The following is a 16,940-nucleotide window of genomic DNA, read 5'->3' as shown; positions in this document are numbered from 1 at the left end:
CAGCACAATATACAATATTTCCAACATGTTTATTGTAAGTTTGCCCTATGTTAGTTGAGGAAAAGAGCTAGAAGGATGTGCACTATTTCTAGCATATTTATTGTAAGTTAATCCCATATTGGTCGAGGAAACGTACACCTCCTTGTATGCTCTTGTTCAACTCTAACCTAATGAGCAAACTTTTAGGATTTAGAAAAATTCAAAATCTATTTCCGTAATAGTTGTCCATGCATTAGGTACCAGATCTGGTTAGGCGTGACAGGGGTATTAAGTTTGTCCAACATTGGTTAGGCAATAGGTCATTGACTCATTGGTAGTGCTGTTCAAAACCGAACTGAAACCGTTAATCGAATCGAAACGATGACTTATTGGCTTATTGGTATCGGATTATTGGGATAATGGACGGTGAATGGATTGAGATTTTATAACTAACGGCTTAACAGTTTGGGGGCAGATTACTCAATTTTCTTATCGGATAAATCGTTAACCCATTAAGAATTTTTATAATTACACTTTCCTATGGATCTTGAAGTAGCAAGAACTCCTAAGACTCGATATCCATTTCAATTTATAACTTTCTCACCCGAATTTTCAATTCTATCCCGCTCATCAGGTCTGTTAGGATGCGTACAGGAAATCAGTCAATAAAACCACCCATAAAAAAGTATCCATTTCAATATTATACCAAAAAATTTTATTTGATTTAGCCGATAAACCTCCCGATAACCACCCGATAATTGTTAATCCGATACCAATCCGCCCGTTATCTTATTGGATGGCTAGCGGATTACAATATTTATAATCCGATAACCGATAAGTCGAACCATTAAGCGTAATTATCCGCTCGATAAGCTTTTAAGGTAGAATTATTCCCTAAACTGATTTTCTTAACATTTATGGTTTTGCCGCGTGGCTGACTAATGGTGAGCAGTATGGATGACAACAATAAGTATTGAGCTGGCCATTCTGGGAATAATAAGGATTAACAATTCAGTGAGTTGCTATCAATGAAGAAAAATCTTTAACTGAAAATAGAAAAGAAAGTAAACTAATTTATAGAATCAGGAGAAAACAAAATCGGCCTACAATCTAAAATAAATATAATAAGAAAACATTCACAGAGTTTACTTTAACTCACATGAATTGACATACCAATTAACAAGATGTAAATTAAAGATTGGTACGAATAAGCTAAAAGTGTCTTGGATGATCCTCGCTGGTATAGAGATTCTTGGAATCAACATCGAGAATTTACAGAATAATCTCTTCCTGTACACTTACATTAAGTGTCTTATTTGGAAGGACAATGCTGTTAATCACGACGATTTCATCTTCAACAGTCACCGCTTCTCCTGCAACATCGATGACGATAAAATAATGTCAAATTAGCAAAGCAAGAAGAAAATGAGTTACAAATATAGCAAAAGCCAAATTAGTACCGAGAATTGTAATCCCAAGTTTAGAATTGTAGTCTCCTTCAGCCTGAATCAGCACAAAATACTCAAGTCAAACATACAGATTCAGCATAAGCTATGTCTTAGTAAGGCCCCCTATACCGCTACCTTTTTCTTTGTATACGGTGAAGTGTGTGACCATCTCATCTAAAAGTTTAGGCCGTTAAAGAGAGCACATTTTATTTACTTTTACTTAAATATATCTTCAACAGATCCCTCCACATGTGGGTCTAACCCTTTTTCATTGGTGCACGTGGAATTTCCTTCTTGTTTTAAGATAATGGGTGGTGGTAAAACTCTAACTCACGACCCTTACCTGCTCTAATACCATGTTGGAAGTGTGTGACCATCTCATCTAAATGCTTAACTTGTTAGAGAGAGCACACTTTTATTTACGTAATTATGTCTTTAACAGAAAGGATCAGATAGGAGATCCACTACTATTCTTTCAACACACACAATGGTAGGGCACCAACAGCCAGAACAACTTATAAAAGTTGCCAGCTTAGGCTATAATATAAAGAAGCTGCGTCTTCCTAGCAATTCCATAGCACAAATGCACACTAAGAGCTGACACTAAACAAGGAGAACATGTAGTTATAGTAACATACACTAATAGGAGGTTGACCCTATTGAAATAGTTAAATGCATATTTGACCAACAAAATGATTGGATCACCAGAAAGAATGAGAGATTTTCTGATAGTCCAGCAAGTCTTGCATTGAGAATTTTGTGGAAGCGACGAAGCGTATTTAAGGACCACTTAGCGCATACTGGAGAAAAGAATGTTGATGAAAACTAACTAATGATCTTGGGAACAAGACAAAGCTATGAGTTAGTTCAGTGATATAACCTGGATACTAGACTGTTCCCCAATTTTCTGAATTACCTGTACACGAGACCATTTCCCAATGGATGATTTCCATCCAACTATAGCATGCATAACAACTGCATTTTCCTGCAAGTTAAAAGAATATCCAGTTATGTGCGACATTTTTGTTTCACTGCATCGCTAATCTCTTCTTACATGATACCTTGATTTCTACGTCATCTAAAATGATGCAGCTGATAAGTCTTGCACCAGCAGCCACCCGAACATTTGCTGATATTGAAACATTCGGACCAATCTGTTTGTCCAGGGACATACGAATTCAGCGAAAAAAAAAGAAAAACAACAAGCTTCAACAATCTCCAAACCACAACTCCTTAAGTAAACAGTCTCATTTGAGATAAACCAAAATGAAAAGAGCAAGTCAGACATGCAGTAACAACTAGCTATGTAATATTGGAGAGTTCAAACTGATACCACAAAAAATGTAAGCTTTTTAGAAAGTACTAGAACGATCAAGTTGATCCATTATTTGTTGTTACAATTCCAGGGATTACAAGGGTAAGTAACCTAGATACTCCATAAAACTTCCTCTACATAAAGCATACTGAATACATAGGATTTTTTATGAGTCAGCCCAAACCCACTCATACCAGCACATATATTGGGTAGCTCTACCTACCAAGGTTAAGGCAGATAGAAGACTTGACCTAGTGTTGACTTTGCTTGAATTCGAATCTTGGCTTTAGGTTGTAAGCTGTGCCCTTGGGGGCAAAGGAATTTTAATATTTTTCGTTAAATAGTTCTTCAATATTCTCCATGGTAAAAGATCCACAAGAGCTATACATTATTCTTATCAAATAATTGTCAATCAACGCATCTACTTTGTATAGATAGAAGTGCTAACTTAAATAAGGGGAAGATGTGCGATGTCACACTTAAATTTTAACAAAACTTTATCTTGGCTCTGCGCAAAACATCTCCTATAAGTGTTAGTGAATCAGAAATTTCTGAAGTCTCAATCCCAGCAATGAACTACAAAAGTGACATTTGAATATAAGGTAGGGCAAAAATGTAGTTTGACTCTTTGACAAACTGTTTTTGCTGAAAATGCCCTAGTGCAAGAATGACCTTAAAACAGAAGATGGAACTACCTTTGCAGTTGAGTGTACTTTGGCTGATGGATGAATGTAAACATCCCCAACAATTGTGGCATTCTTGGTGCCATCTCCGCTAGCGAGCAGATGGGCAGTGGTATGCCGGAATTGATCGAGATACAAAGCAGAACACTTTAAAGACATCCTAAAAAGTTAAAACACACACATCGTCATGGTGGTCAACATTTTCCCACATAAGACAAGTAACCAGTAATGATAACAATGACCATACGCTGGAGTCTTGATCTGTTCCCAGAAGTCCATGGTCTCATATGTGTACAGTTTCTTCTTTCCAGCAAGAGGTGATAAAATGTCCTGATCCAACCTAACAAAATCTGTAGGAAGGGACCTATTGAAAAGGTAAAAGATGAACACAATAAATAGAAGTAAAATGTCTTTTAACACCACTTTGACGGCTCAATATAGAGAGAAGTAAGTGGGTTCAATCCTAACCGTTGATGACCAGCGTAGTCAATGGCGCGCCTAAACCCTGAAGCGAGGCGCAAAACATGTTGAGCATCTCGCCTCGCTTAGCGGGCGCTTCAATGTTGTCATCAAGCCACTAAGGCATGCTTTTCATTGCTAATGAGTGAAATCCATTGCTAATGAGTGAAATCCCGAGGAGACGACACTAAACAATTGATATTTCACTTTATTACAATTTTGTGTTTTCAATTTCTTTGTCCATATGTTTGTTATTCATGCTTATAATTATTAGTCTTGGATTACACATACATATTTGTATTTTTTTCTCCATTTGCCCCTTTTTTCATTAAAGTCCACGCTTTATTTGCGCTTTTTGCTTAAAGCCCCCACGAACCTTAGAGCTTTCTTGTGCTTTTCGCCTTTGATAACATTGTCGTTGACCCAGCTATATTGCATAATCTTATGACAATAGACAACCAAATGTTACTATATTTGTTAGAAAAAAAAACTCATGGTGGTTATGAAAGTGATTTGCTTGGGTGATGGATGAACTAACACTACACATTCAGGGGAAGTGTCATGGACTCATGGTGCATGTTATTTGTGGATGACATAGTACTGATTGACGAGTCACGAAGCAGAGTCATAGATAGGCTGGAGGTTTGGTGACAAACCCTGGAGTCTAAAGGTTTCAGGTTAAGCAGGACTAAGGCGGAATACTTGGAGTGCAAGTTCAGTGACATGACTCATGAGGTTGACGTGGAAGTGAAGCTTGATACACAAGTCATCCTCAAGAGAGAAAATTTCAAGTATCCTGGGTCGATAATTCAAGGTAATGGGAAGATCGTATTGTTGTGGGGTGGCTGAAATGGAGGCTTGCATCCAGTATCCTCTGTGATAAGGATGTGCCACCAAGAAAAGGCAAGTTCTACAGAGTGATTGTTAGATCGACTGTGTTGTATGGGGCGAATTGTTGGCCGGTCAAGAACTCTCATGTCCAGAAAATGAAAGTAGCGAAACTGAGAATGGTAAGATGGATGTGTAGGCATATTAGGAGAGGTATGATTAGGAATGAAGATATTCAGGGATAAGGTGGGAGTGGCCTCCGTGGTGGATAAGATGTGGGAAACGAGGCTGAGATGGTTCAGGTATGTGAAGAGGAAATGCACAAATAACTCAGTGAGGAGGTGTGAGAAGGTGGCGATGGTGGGTATAATGGGAGGTAGAGGTAGGCTGAAGAAGTATTAGGGAAAGGTTATTAGGAAGGACAAGGCACATCTTCAGCTTGTCGAGGACATGACCCTTGATAGTAGGGTGTGGAGATCGAGAATTAGAGTAAAAAGCTAGTAGATAGTTGAGCATATCTTTTCCAGACCAGTAGCATTGATATTATTCTCGTATTTTCTTATTCTTAAATTTCTATTACTAGTTTTACTATGCATCCTTTTTCTATGGCTTCTACACTTTTGCATTTCTTTTTTTAAAATGTTGTGACCATTCTTTCTATGAGCCGAGGGTCTAATTTAAAACAGTCTCTTTATTTTCACAAGATAGGGGTAAGGTCTGCGTATACAAGGATTACACTGGGTATATTGTTGATGGTGGTGGTGGTGGTGATTATAAAAGTGGAGTGACTACTAATGGACTCCGCGCGACAGTAAAAAATGCATCCTAAAGACTGATCATACCAAATGCAGACTTCGTGCGCCGTCTCAAAAAATAAGCTAAAACTCTCAATTTAAACAGTGGTGTGACCTCTTTCTGGATATCTGTGGTGTTTCATGGGTGAGGCCCAACAGTGTTAGAAGCTTATTGGAAAGTTGGAAGAGCCAAAGGATAGATGAGAGTCTGCAGCAGTTCTGGAGTAATATCCATATGTGCATATTTTGGACCATATGGAGGGAAAGGAACAAGATTTGTTTTGAAGGCAAAAGGAACGACACCTCTAGAATTAAAAAGCAAATGTTTGCACAAACCTGTACTTTTGGTGTAAGAGTAGTATACTGGAAAATATGGAGCAATATATGGAGATTCTGGAGTTGTTAGGACGGAACATGTAATACGCTGCTCATATGTATCTTTTTTACCATCTTGGTCTTAATAAAACCTTTACCTTATCAAAAAAAGTTTAAATTCTCAGTGTAATGCTAGAATAGTGCAACGCAAGAACCTTAAAAGAAATATCAGGAGAAGGTACATGGGATCAAATGGTAGCAAATTCACAAACAAAAGAACGCCTCAAGAAAAGCCAATAAAATACAGGGTTATTATGACTTTGAAATGTAAAACATGGTTATGAGTTATGACTCAGGAGAGAGTAACAATATATGTTATCAAAAGAAAATAACACACTTAAATGGGTGAAAGTAGGACCTAGGTTTGAAAAGTAGGACCTTTTCTTATTTCATGACTAATTAGGCTACAACACAAAACCCATGCTGATATGCATGATTGAGAGGTCAGAAAGTCAATTAACACTTGAATCACCTTGTCGCAAGCTGGAGAGCTTCAAAGCTGGAAAAATGAGGCAGGGTAGCTGAAATAAGAGAACAACAACCACAAATGAAGCAAAGGTTATATCCCAAACCCAGTATAGGAGGAAAAAATTTAAGGAATAATAAACTTATCCCACCTCATAACCTGAATAATACAAATGAACATATACCGAATGGCGTGTCAATAGACAGTAATCAGAACTAGTTGCTAAGAGAACTGTCGTCAAATTGGATTTATAATGGTAAATAGATCCCTAAACAGTACCACACTATCACCCCACACTCTTTTTTGGCATGTAGTCTGGGAAGGGCTTAGGATGTATTTGACCTGCACCACTGCGTAAGATCTACAATTTTTCTAAGATAGCAGTAGTGAAAGATGCAAGGCACACCAGCTATGCAGAAATGTTCATCTATCCTCCACAGCATGGTAAGGAGCATTTATCCTATCTAAAATAATTAGCTGGTATTATGTGGTAAGGATTAGGGAAAAACAGGTATCTAACATTTTTAAAAATGCATGAAGAAATATGAAGATGCGGGAAGCGAGGCTCAGATGGTTCGGGCACGTGCGGAGGAGAAGCCTTGATGCTCCGGTGAGGAGGTGTGAGCGGTTGGCCGTGGTGGGTACGAGAAGAGGTAGAGGGAGGCCTAAGAAGTATTGGGGAGAGGTGATCAGGCAGGACATGGTACGACTGCAGATTTCCGAGGACATGGCCCTTGACAGGAAGGTCTGGAGGTCAAGCATTAGGGTTGGAGGTTAGGGGGTAGTAAAGCTTTCCTTACTTTATAACCGGGGGTGAGGCGGGGTTGGATTAGGGTTGATCTTAGATGGCTTGCAGTTCATGTTGAATCCACACTATCCTTGCTGTTTATCTTATCCCCGGGCCTTAGTTACTGGTTGTTGTTATTGCATGTCATTTATCTTTTGGCTGTTATGCTTCTGTTACTATTACGGTTTCTACTGGAGTTACTAATGAATTGTTTTTTCTCTTTCTCTTTCTCTTTCTCTTTCTTTTTTCTTCTCTGAGCTGAGGGTCTATCGGAAACAGCCTCTCTGCCCTATCGGGTAGTGGTAAGGTCTGCGTACTCATTACCCTCCCCAGACCCCACTTTGTGGGATTTTACTGGGTAGTTGTTGTTGTTGTTGTTGCATGAAGAAATATAAATGCTAAGCATTATGTGGGAAAACCAACTTGATAAGGGAACATTATTAGATAAATTACCTCTATCTTCTCTGTCTAAGGACACATCCTGGATGGCACTGAATATTTCTGGGGTAAAGACATAAACCCCGCAATTTATCAGATCACTTACCTGCATTTTATGAAATGTATATAAGGAAAGGCATTCAGAAATGAAGTTTAAAATCTAGTTTGCACCCCAGCAAGCATCAGTACTTCAAAAACCTAAATAGACATTTAGTAATAACACGTACAAATGTCTCAGGTTTCTCTGTGTAATGCAACAATTCTTTAGTAACAGGATCTGCAACCAACTCTCCAAACTGGTTGGCTGATTCAGCCGAAACCTGCGTATGCACAAATATGATAAGAGGCTGATCTAAGTCAAGAAAGTAAGCAGTCAGTCTTCAGCTTAGAACTTTACCTTGATAACTAGCAATGTACCCATTCCACCATATCTTCTATGGGCAACTGCATTGAGAATTGTCAAATATTTGAGCTGAAACTATAGAGAGCCTGAGAATTACAAATAAATTTTTGGAAAAGAAAAGAGCTTGACTGCTCTCTATCTTCATTTTAATTTTTAAGGGGGGTGGTGGTACAACTGTGAAACTAGTGCATACTTACCAAGCATCTCTGGCAGTGGAAAATTGCAGCACACGTCGCAGTTTAGCAGAAAAATGTGAGACTGCCCGTTAAAGAAACAAGAAATAAAAAAGGATCACCAAGGGCCAATAGAGAATGCTAACAGAAGACAAATAACATGATAAACGTATCCATGCACCATGGGATGTTTGCACAATTTTAATGCCTTCTTTTACCAATTGTTCGTCAAAATGTACTACTCAATCTGGTATGCAAAAAGGAATGGCACGGCCATAAATAGGACATGTTCATTGAAATTCTTTCTGGCCATGCGTGGAAGAGGAGAGGGCAGATGCAGGATTGCAGATCAGCACATACAATGTCTAATTAATAAAGCTACAACAATTCTGTTGAACGTACCGGAAGTTCCTCCATGATCAAATTTCTGAAATAATAAAGGCCACCAGCAGACCCGTGAGGTTTATCTTCCTTCAGATATCTAAAGAACCATTGACAAAGAGTCGTGTTTAAAACCAACAGGATAACCTCAGTCTAAAAGAATTCTCAACAGAATATAGAAAATTGGCTCAATCAAACAGCACACTATCAAGTGAGACCAATGCCCTAGTTCACCTGACAGGGACTTTAAGCTCATTAGATATTGAAGAGACATATAAGGCAAAGTCCCGCTCCTCATAAAATCCAATGAGAAAAATTTGTGCCAAGTTGGGTATCTGCAATACAGACATTCAGGTTCCTGTCATAAACCACTGTACAATAATTTCACATCATAGCCTAGTAGGTGGACTTGAAGCAGACGCAGAAAAGTATTTAATCTAAATTACACAGATCAATGCTAAAATTAATCAAGAATCATCTTATCAAACAAATAAAAACTAATCAAGAATCAAGGTAACACCATAAAATGGAAAAAAGGCTTAATCTTTTTCACTTCCTTTTTTTTTTTGTAAGTACGTTGAATTCCTGATCTTGCAGATTCCAATCCCGGATAAAACGGGGTTGGATAAAACGGATAGTCAAATTATGATACATAGTTACATCTTAAAAAAGCGGAATATTCCGTTGTGACCTATAGGTGGAATCAATAAGGGTGCGGGACCTTGCGTGAACGCGGGATGCTTTGTGCAGCGGCCTGCCTTTTATACAAATATGATATGTACAACCAAACCAAACTAGTTAGTGCTTGAGATATAGTTAATTAATTGATATAGAACTCGAGGGATTAATTGTCATTGAGCTTTATTCGCTACAACAGAAAAATTACAAAACTATTATTGCCGTATCAAAGTAACTGAACCCTACCCACTATACAATAAATAACGACTAAACCTATTTAGTGTTACGGTGGATACAGTTGAAGAAGGAGAAAAACAGTAAATTAACTCAGAGCAGTAAGAAGAAGAATGAAGTAGACGAACATACTTTTTTGCAAGCAGAAATCGGGTGGTGAATCATAGGCTGACCAGCTAAAGGGAACAGCGGCTTTGGTGTATTAAAAGAAAGCGGCCGAAAACGAGTACCTATAATTTTAATTTCCATTAGGATACAGATGAAGAACAAGAATATCTAAAATAATTAACAGACCTTTTGTGGGGCCACCAACCATGATCACAGCTACCACCTTCTCCTCCCAAGTTGCCATTTAAAGCAAATTTTTAATCGTTAAAACTTAAAACAACAAAGTCTCTATTCTGTTGACTGATGAGAACCAGCGTAGCGGATCTTTGATATGCTGACAGTAAACAGTACTCTCTGCCAAAGTAGAGACTTTTTATTAAAGACTTCGATTCTGTGGAATGTTGAGATTTAGAGATGCAGGGGACTGACACGTAAATACGACGCCGTTTGATTACCGAGAGGCAGTTTTTTCTTATTTTCTTTGTTTTTCATTCGCCCTCCATTGACATTTTTACGTGGTAGGACTATTATTAAAAAATATTTATACAAATAATAGTACTTTTGTTTTATTCCAAAAAAAAAAACACATTTGTTATAAATATATTATATTATGGATGTTCATTTAGTACTCCGTTGTAAATAAGTTTCCTAAAGAAGCTTATCCATATGGGACTCCACCGTAAATATGTTTATCTATTTAAGTACTCTATTGGAAATAAGCTTCCTGAAGAAGCTTATCACTTCGGTACCCGGTTATGGATAAACATTACCTCCGATAGAATATTATCCATACCGGGTATAATAAGCTTATCCTTTCAGTACCCAGTTATGGATAAATATTACCCCCGGTAGAAGATTATCCATATCGGATATAATAAGCTTATCCTTTCAGTACCCAGTTATGGATAAACATTACCCCGGTAGAAGATTATCCATACCGGGTATAATAAGCTTATCCTTTTAGTACCCAGTTCTGGATAAACACTACCCTCGGTAGAAGATTATCCATATCGGATATAATAAGCTTATCCTTTCAATACTCTGTTATGGATAAACATTGCTCTCTGTAAAAGATTATCCATATCTGGTATAGTAGCAGCTTCCTTTCTTCTATAAATAGAAGAGATTTCAGTTCATTATGTACATCAGTTTGAATTCGAATAATATATCAGTTTCTCTCTATACTTGTCTTTACTTTATAGTCTTTATTTTATAACACGTTATCAGCACGAGACTCTGCCATCTCGAGCAAATATTTTGAAAGTATCTGAGGTAAGAACTTTCTTTTCCTAAATAATGTCAAATCTTTCTAAACTTGAATTTGTTGCCCTAGATATATCGGGCAAAAGCTACATGTCTTGGGTGCTTGATGCTGAAATTCATCTTGATGCGATGGGTCTGGCAGACACCATCAAAGACAAAAATCAGACATCAAACCAAGACCGTGCCAAAGCAATGATATTCCTACGCCATCACCTTGATGAGGGCCTGAAAATGGAATATCTTATTGTTAAAGATCCAGTCATACTATGGAATAATTTGAAAGATAGATATGACCACCTGAAGATGGCCGTTCTTCCACAGACACGATATGATTGGACTCATCTAAGGCTACAAAATTTTAAATCTATCAGTGAGTATAATTCTGCTATGTTCAGAATTATTTCCCAATTGAAGTTATGTGGTGATAATATTAATGATCATTATATGTTGGAGAAAACTTTCACCACTTTTCACGCCTCGAATATGCTCCTGCAGCAGCAATATCGAGAGATGAGATTTAAAAAGTATTCTAAACTTATCTCACATCTTCTTATAGCCGAGCAAAATAATGGGCTATTAATGAAAACCCATGAAAGCCGACCTACTGGTTCTTGTCCATTCCCTGAAGTGAATGAGACGAACTTCCACCAAGCTTAACGTGGAAAAGGTCGTGGCCCCAGTCGTGGTCATGGCCGTGGTCGGGGAAGAAACTCTAATCATGGTAATAATAATGCACCAAAGAACACTCCTCACCACCAACAGTGGAAAAGGAAGGAACAAAAGCATGAAGCGGTGCAAGCACCAAATGCAGAAAATGCATGTTATAGATGTGGAGGAAAATGGCATTGGTCACGTACCTGTCGTACGCCAAAGCACATGGTTGAGCTTTATCAAGCCTCCCTAAAGAAGACAGAGAAAAATGTTGAAGCAAATATTATTTCTGAAGATAATTTAGACTTCATGCATTTGGATGTAGCTGATTACCTTGCACTCCCAGAAGGAGAAACAAGTCATGTAATCGGTGGTGAATATGTGGAAATGTAAATATTTTAATTTTGTTGTTTGTAATAGATAGTATGGTTATGTAATTTTTACATAAAGAAAAATTATGATAATGATGTTTACTATAATATATCTTATTTATGTCATTTTGAAGAATATGGATAACATTATTAGATCAACAATATATGATAAGTCCTCCCTTCACAATTGGTTTAGGATCGGAAACCAAATATTTTTACTATCTTTTGTTGTGTGGTATATGATTAATTTCTCTACCATAATACACAAAGATATGTTTCTCAAAGATGATTGGGGATATATGTTGGTTTTTCTAACATTTGGGAAATGGAATAAACAGTTGAAAAATATATTATATGAATCGAACTATCATTAATATGATCCTCACTTAGAAGATAATTCAAGTCGAATGTCAGAAGCATTTGCTGATCCAAAATTAAATATCATATTTCAGCTACAAATGCTCCTATTAAAATTAAAGTCCCTGAAGGATAAAGTTTACTGTACGCATGAAGCGTGGTAGACCAATCGGTTCTAAAGGTAACAATCCTTGAAAAATAGTAGGAGCTAATGATCATAATGAGGAGGAAATAAGCTCTAGAAGAGCCCACGACATAACATTTCATGAAACTCCCGAAGAAGTTCAGGTACCTAAAAATAAAGAAAGTGATGAGATCTCAACAAGTTATGTCGCTTCGGAACTGACACAAAATGATCGTCGACGATATATTTGATACAATATAGTGCACAATATTGTAAAAGATTGTGAGGATCGGACCAGCAGTCCAGACACTTGAAGATGTCATACCATTTAGATACAAGTCTTAACCTATATGACTTATTTGACTAAATCTATATGAAGATCCTTGAAGGATTGAAAATGCCTGAAGCATATAATTCAAAGTCTTGAGAAATGTACTCGATCAAATTATAAAGATCTTTGTACGGTTTAAAGCAATCTGTGCGTGTGTGGTATAATCGCCTCAGTAAATATTTGCTGAAAGAAAGTTACATAAATTATGTTATTTGTCCATGTATTTTTATAAAGAAAATGTCATCAGAATTTGTTACACTTGCTGTTTATGTTGATGACATAAATTGAAACTCCAGAAGAGCTCTAAGAGGGTCTTAAAAATACTTTTACATGGACAAAGTGTACCAATTAAGTACACCAATGGATATTCAATCACTTGAAGTGAATAAGGATCCGTTCCAACCTCTAGAAGAGGATGAGGAGCTCCTTGGTCCTGAAATACTCTATCTCGGTGTAGATGATGCACTTATTTATCTTGCTAATGCTAACAAAAGTGGTGCAGATCGTATTGGTAATGCAGATGCAGGTTATTTATCCGATACCCATAAAGCTCGATCTCAAACCGGCAAGCAGGGAGTGAATATGAATGAGATCAGTGATTCATTCGAGAAACATGTGGGTTGAAATGTTATATAAGATCCACAATATTATACGGAGACAATGTTTCATGCATAGCCCTATTAAAGGGAGGATTTATAAAAGGAGATAGAACGAAGAACATTTCACCAGAATTATTCTACATACATGATTTTCAGGAAAATTGTGACATTGATGTGCATCAAATTAGTTTAAGTGATAATCCAGCAGATTGTCTTTACCAACTTCAATTTTTGAGAATATGGTATACAAGATTGGAATGCAGAGACTCAAATATTTGAAATAAAGTTTTCTTCAAGGGGAGTAAAATGCGCACTGTACTCTTTTTTCCTTACTAAGGTTTTTCCCACAGGATTTTCCTTATAAGGTTTTTAATGAGGCAGCCAGCAATGCGTATTACTAAATATGTGTACTCTTTTTCCTTCACTTAATTTTTTTCCCACGGGGTTTTTTCTAGTAAGGTTTTAATGAGGCACATTATCTTTTAATGAACATCCAAGGGGGAGTGTTATAAATATATTATATTATGGATGTTCATTTAGTACTCTGTTGTAAATAAGCTTCCTGAAGAAGCTTATCCATATGGGACTCCACCGTAAATATGTTTATCTATTTAAGTACTCTATTGGAAATAAGCTTCCTGAAGAAGCTTATCACTTCGGTACCCGGTTATGGATAAATATTACCTCCGGTAGAAGATTATCCATACCGGGTATAATAAGCTTATCCTTTCAGTACCCAGTTATGGATAAATATTACCCCCGGTAGAAGATTATCCATATCGGGTATAATAAGCTTATCATTTCAGTACCCAGTTATGGATAAACATTACCTCCGGTAGAAGATTATCCATACCGGGTATAATGAGCTTATCCTTTCAGTACCCAGTTCTAGATAAACACTACCCCCGGTAGAAGATTATGCATATCGGGTATAATAAGCTTATCCTTTCAGTACTCCGTTATGGATAAACATTGCTCTCAGTAAAAGATTATCCATATCTGGTATAGTAGCAGCTTACACAGTAGCTTCCTTTCTTCTATAAATAGAAGAGATTTCAGTTCATTATGTACATCAGTTTGAATTCGAATAATATATCAGTTTCTCTCTATACTTGCCTTTACTTTATAGTCTTTATTTTATAACAACATTCAATTTACGGTTATAGCATTTTCAAAGATCCCTTACCTTATTTAATGACCATCAATTTCTTAAACGTTTAAACACTAAACCACAATTTAAGGGATTAGTTTTGAGCCAAATTGGATGGTTGTTATTGTCATATTGTTACTTTAAATACAATATTTATTTTGATTGTTACTTAAATTTTATTGTATCGTATTATTAAATTCGTCGTTACATAACGACGAAATATGCCACTTTATATAACGACCGACTTGGTGTGGTCACGTTGTTACGTTGTCTTTTTTTTCAATCTCACCCTTTATTATTATTAAATTATTTTATTTTATCATTTACTCTACCTTTTTATATGATAATTTACCTTGTATCATAATTTTTCTTTATAATATTACAAGTTTATTCTTTGTATTGCTGGTGCGTGATATCATGAAATGATGCCAAACGGCATAATCTATCCAAACCACAATACAATAAAATACAGTACGATACGATACATTATGAAACGATGTGTAACAACCATCCAAACAAGATGTAAAGGGCAATCTCTCACAACTAATTTTTTTTTATTTTCACTCCTCTAGTTAATAATAGAGGAATATTATCTACTCCACCACAATTCTTAGTAATTTCTGTAATTAATAATTTATTGTTGAATCATTTTTTTTGCATTTACATATGTTTTTCGAACGTAAGTTATATACACAAATAATATAAATATTTATTATAATAGCAATATTATTTAACATGTTACAACAAGTATCTAACTTGTTGTTTTGGTTGTTAAATTCACTTAGTTAAACTTCTCTAAAGTAAAAGTAGAGAGACTAAATATTATTTAACATGTTACAACAAGTACTCTATCTTATTGTTTAGGTTGTTAAATTCACTTAGTTAAACTTCTCTAAAGTAAAAGTAGGGGGACTATTTGTCACGATCCAATTCCATTATAGGTCATGATGACGCCCAACACCATTGTTAGGCAAGCCAACACTGATCAAACTAGTGATTTTCCGTTTAAATAAATTAGTAAGTGGTAACTTTTCCTTATTTGTTAAAAGATTTAGAAATTTGCAAGTGTAACATAAATAAATGGAAGCATCGAGTACCAATCGAAATCATATAAGCAAACCAAAATCATAAGTCTACTAGTATGTGTGCCAAGACTTAGTATCACAAGTATGTGGGAATCTAGTAGAATATACAAAAGAGTGCTAGCCTACTGTCTGAAAGGAAATAGCAGAAAATAAAGCATAAGAGAGACTCCAGTTGCTGCAGAACGGCTCAAAAGGGGCAGCTCACTGGGAAATCTCGAGCTGGGGAATCAAATCTACGTGTCGGACTGATGGCCAGATGCACCTACCTCAAATCCTGTACAATCAAGTACAGAAGTGTAATGTGAGTACATAAAAATATGTACCCAATAAGTATCTAGTCTAACCTCGAAGAAGTAGTAACGAGGGGTCGACTCCGATACTTACTAGGTCCAACAACATAATAATATGTGGTTCTAATTAAGCATGATAAATCGAGCTAACAATAAACTCATAACAAGAAATAACTGAATAATTCTTTCATCATATTTAAAAACCCAAAACACTTCCTTCATTTTAAACAAATGATCTCTAAAACATTAAATTTATACCAATTATAAAAAGGGGCTTCCAGTTCTATTATCACACACAAATTCCATCGAGGACGTTCGGTCCTATCCAACAAAAAATATAAACTGTGCACTGCCGAGGGTCAAACGACGCGAACCATAGATGCATCTATTAACCTGCCAAGGCGAACGGCCCGCTCCCATGAGAGTAGTGGAAATAGTCACCCCGCTCGCAGAATATACTTGCGACACGGTTAAATATAAATACAACGTAACTTTTCTCAATTCTTTTCAAAATAATAATTTATTTGAGACCTTTAAAATCTTAAAATCCTCAACTTAGTTCCATTCAATGCAAGTCAACAAATGTGATAAGATAACGATATCCACAAAGCATGGTATAAGCCTAAAACTACCCTGACATAACAGGAATAGTAGCTACGTACGGACTCTCATCACTGTAACGACCCGAACCGTCGTTTCCTGTATTTTCATCCCGTATTTCCCGTTAAATGCTTATTCATGTTTCAATATGTGTACTTGATGAATTTGAGTCAATTCGGATCGAGTTTGGTATGAAATGGGACAATTAGTCTCTTTAAGGAAGAATTAGTTTGGAAAAGTCAACCGGACATTGACTTGTGAGTTAGAGGGCTCGGAATTAAATTCTTATGATTCGGTTAGTTTCGGGGGATGATTTAAGGCCTAGGAGCGCAATCGAAATTAGTTTTGGATGTCCAGTGAAGAAATTAGCTCATTTTGGCGAAGTTAGTATTTTGGCGATTTCCGATTGATAGGTGAAATTTTGATCCGACGGTCGGAATGAAATTCCGAGAATTTCTGTAGCTTCGTTATGTCATTTTGGACTTGTGTGCAAAATTTGAAGTCAATCGGACGTGATTTGATAAGTTTCGGCATCGGAAATAGAAGTTGGAAATTCTAAAGTTCATAAAA

At 36.5% G+C, this 16,940-nt stretch overlaps 1 protein-coding gene across 2 annotated transcripts; it reads right to left on the bottom strand.

The window, feature by feature from the left end:
- Window positions 1-1,067: 1,067 nt before the first annotated feature.
- Window positions 1,068-9,952, bottom strand: LOC104230402 (uncharacterized). Of its 2 annotated transcripts, none has more exons than XM_009783194.2 (15): window positions 9,736-9,952; window positions 9,574-9,671; window positions 8,764-8,864; window positions 8,551-8,629; window positions 8,173-8,233; window positions 7,970-8,016; window positions 7,800-7,892; window positions 7,588-7,678; window positions 6,354-6,402; window positions 3,673-3,789; window positions 3,438-3,585; window positions 2,489-2,581; window positions 2,344-2,412; window positions 1,440-1,482; window positions 1,068-1,352 (listed from the first exon to the last, which is right to left on the bottom strand). In XM_009783194.2, the coding sequence occupies exons 1-15, from the start codon at window positions 9,791-9,793 to the stop codon at window positions 1,252-1,254; spliced, it is 1,248 nt and encodes a 415-aa protein (XP_009781496.1). In that variant the 5' UTR covers window positions 9,794-9,952; the 3' UTR covers window positions 1,068-1,251. The 2 variants fall into 2 exon arrangements, with proteins under 2 accessions (XP_009781496.1, XP_009781498.1); XM_009783196.2 differs by having other exon boundaries at window positions 9,755-9,878.
- Between the last annotated feature and the right edge of the window lie 6,988 nt (window positions 9,953-16,940).

The sequence above is a fragment of the Nicotiana sylvestris genome, chromosome 9 (genome assembly GCF_000393655.2).
Source record: "Nicotiana sylvestris chromosome 9, ASM39365v2, whole genome shotgun sequence".
NCBI lineage: Eukaryota > Viridiplantae > Streptophyta > Magnoliopsida > Solanales > Solanaceae > Nicotiana > Nicotiana sylvestris.
This window is presented reverse-complemented; position numbering and strand designations above follow the sequence as displayed.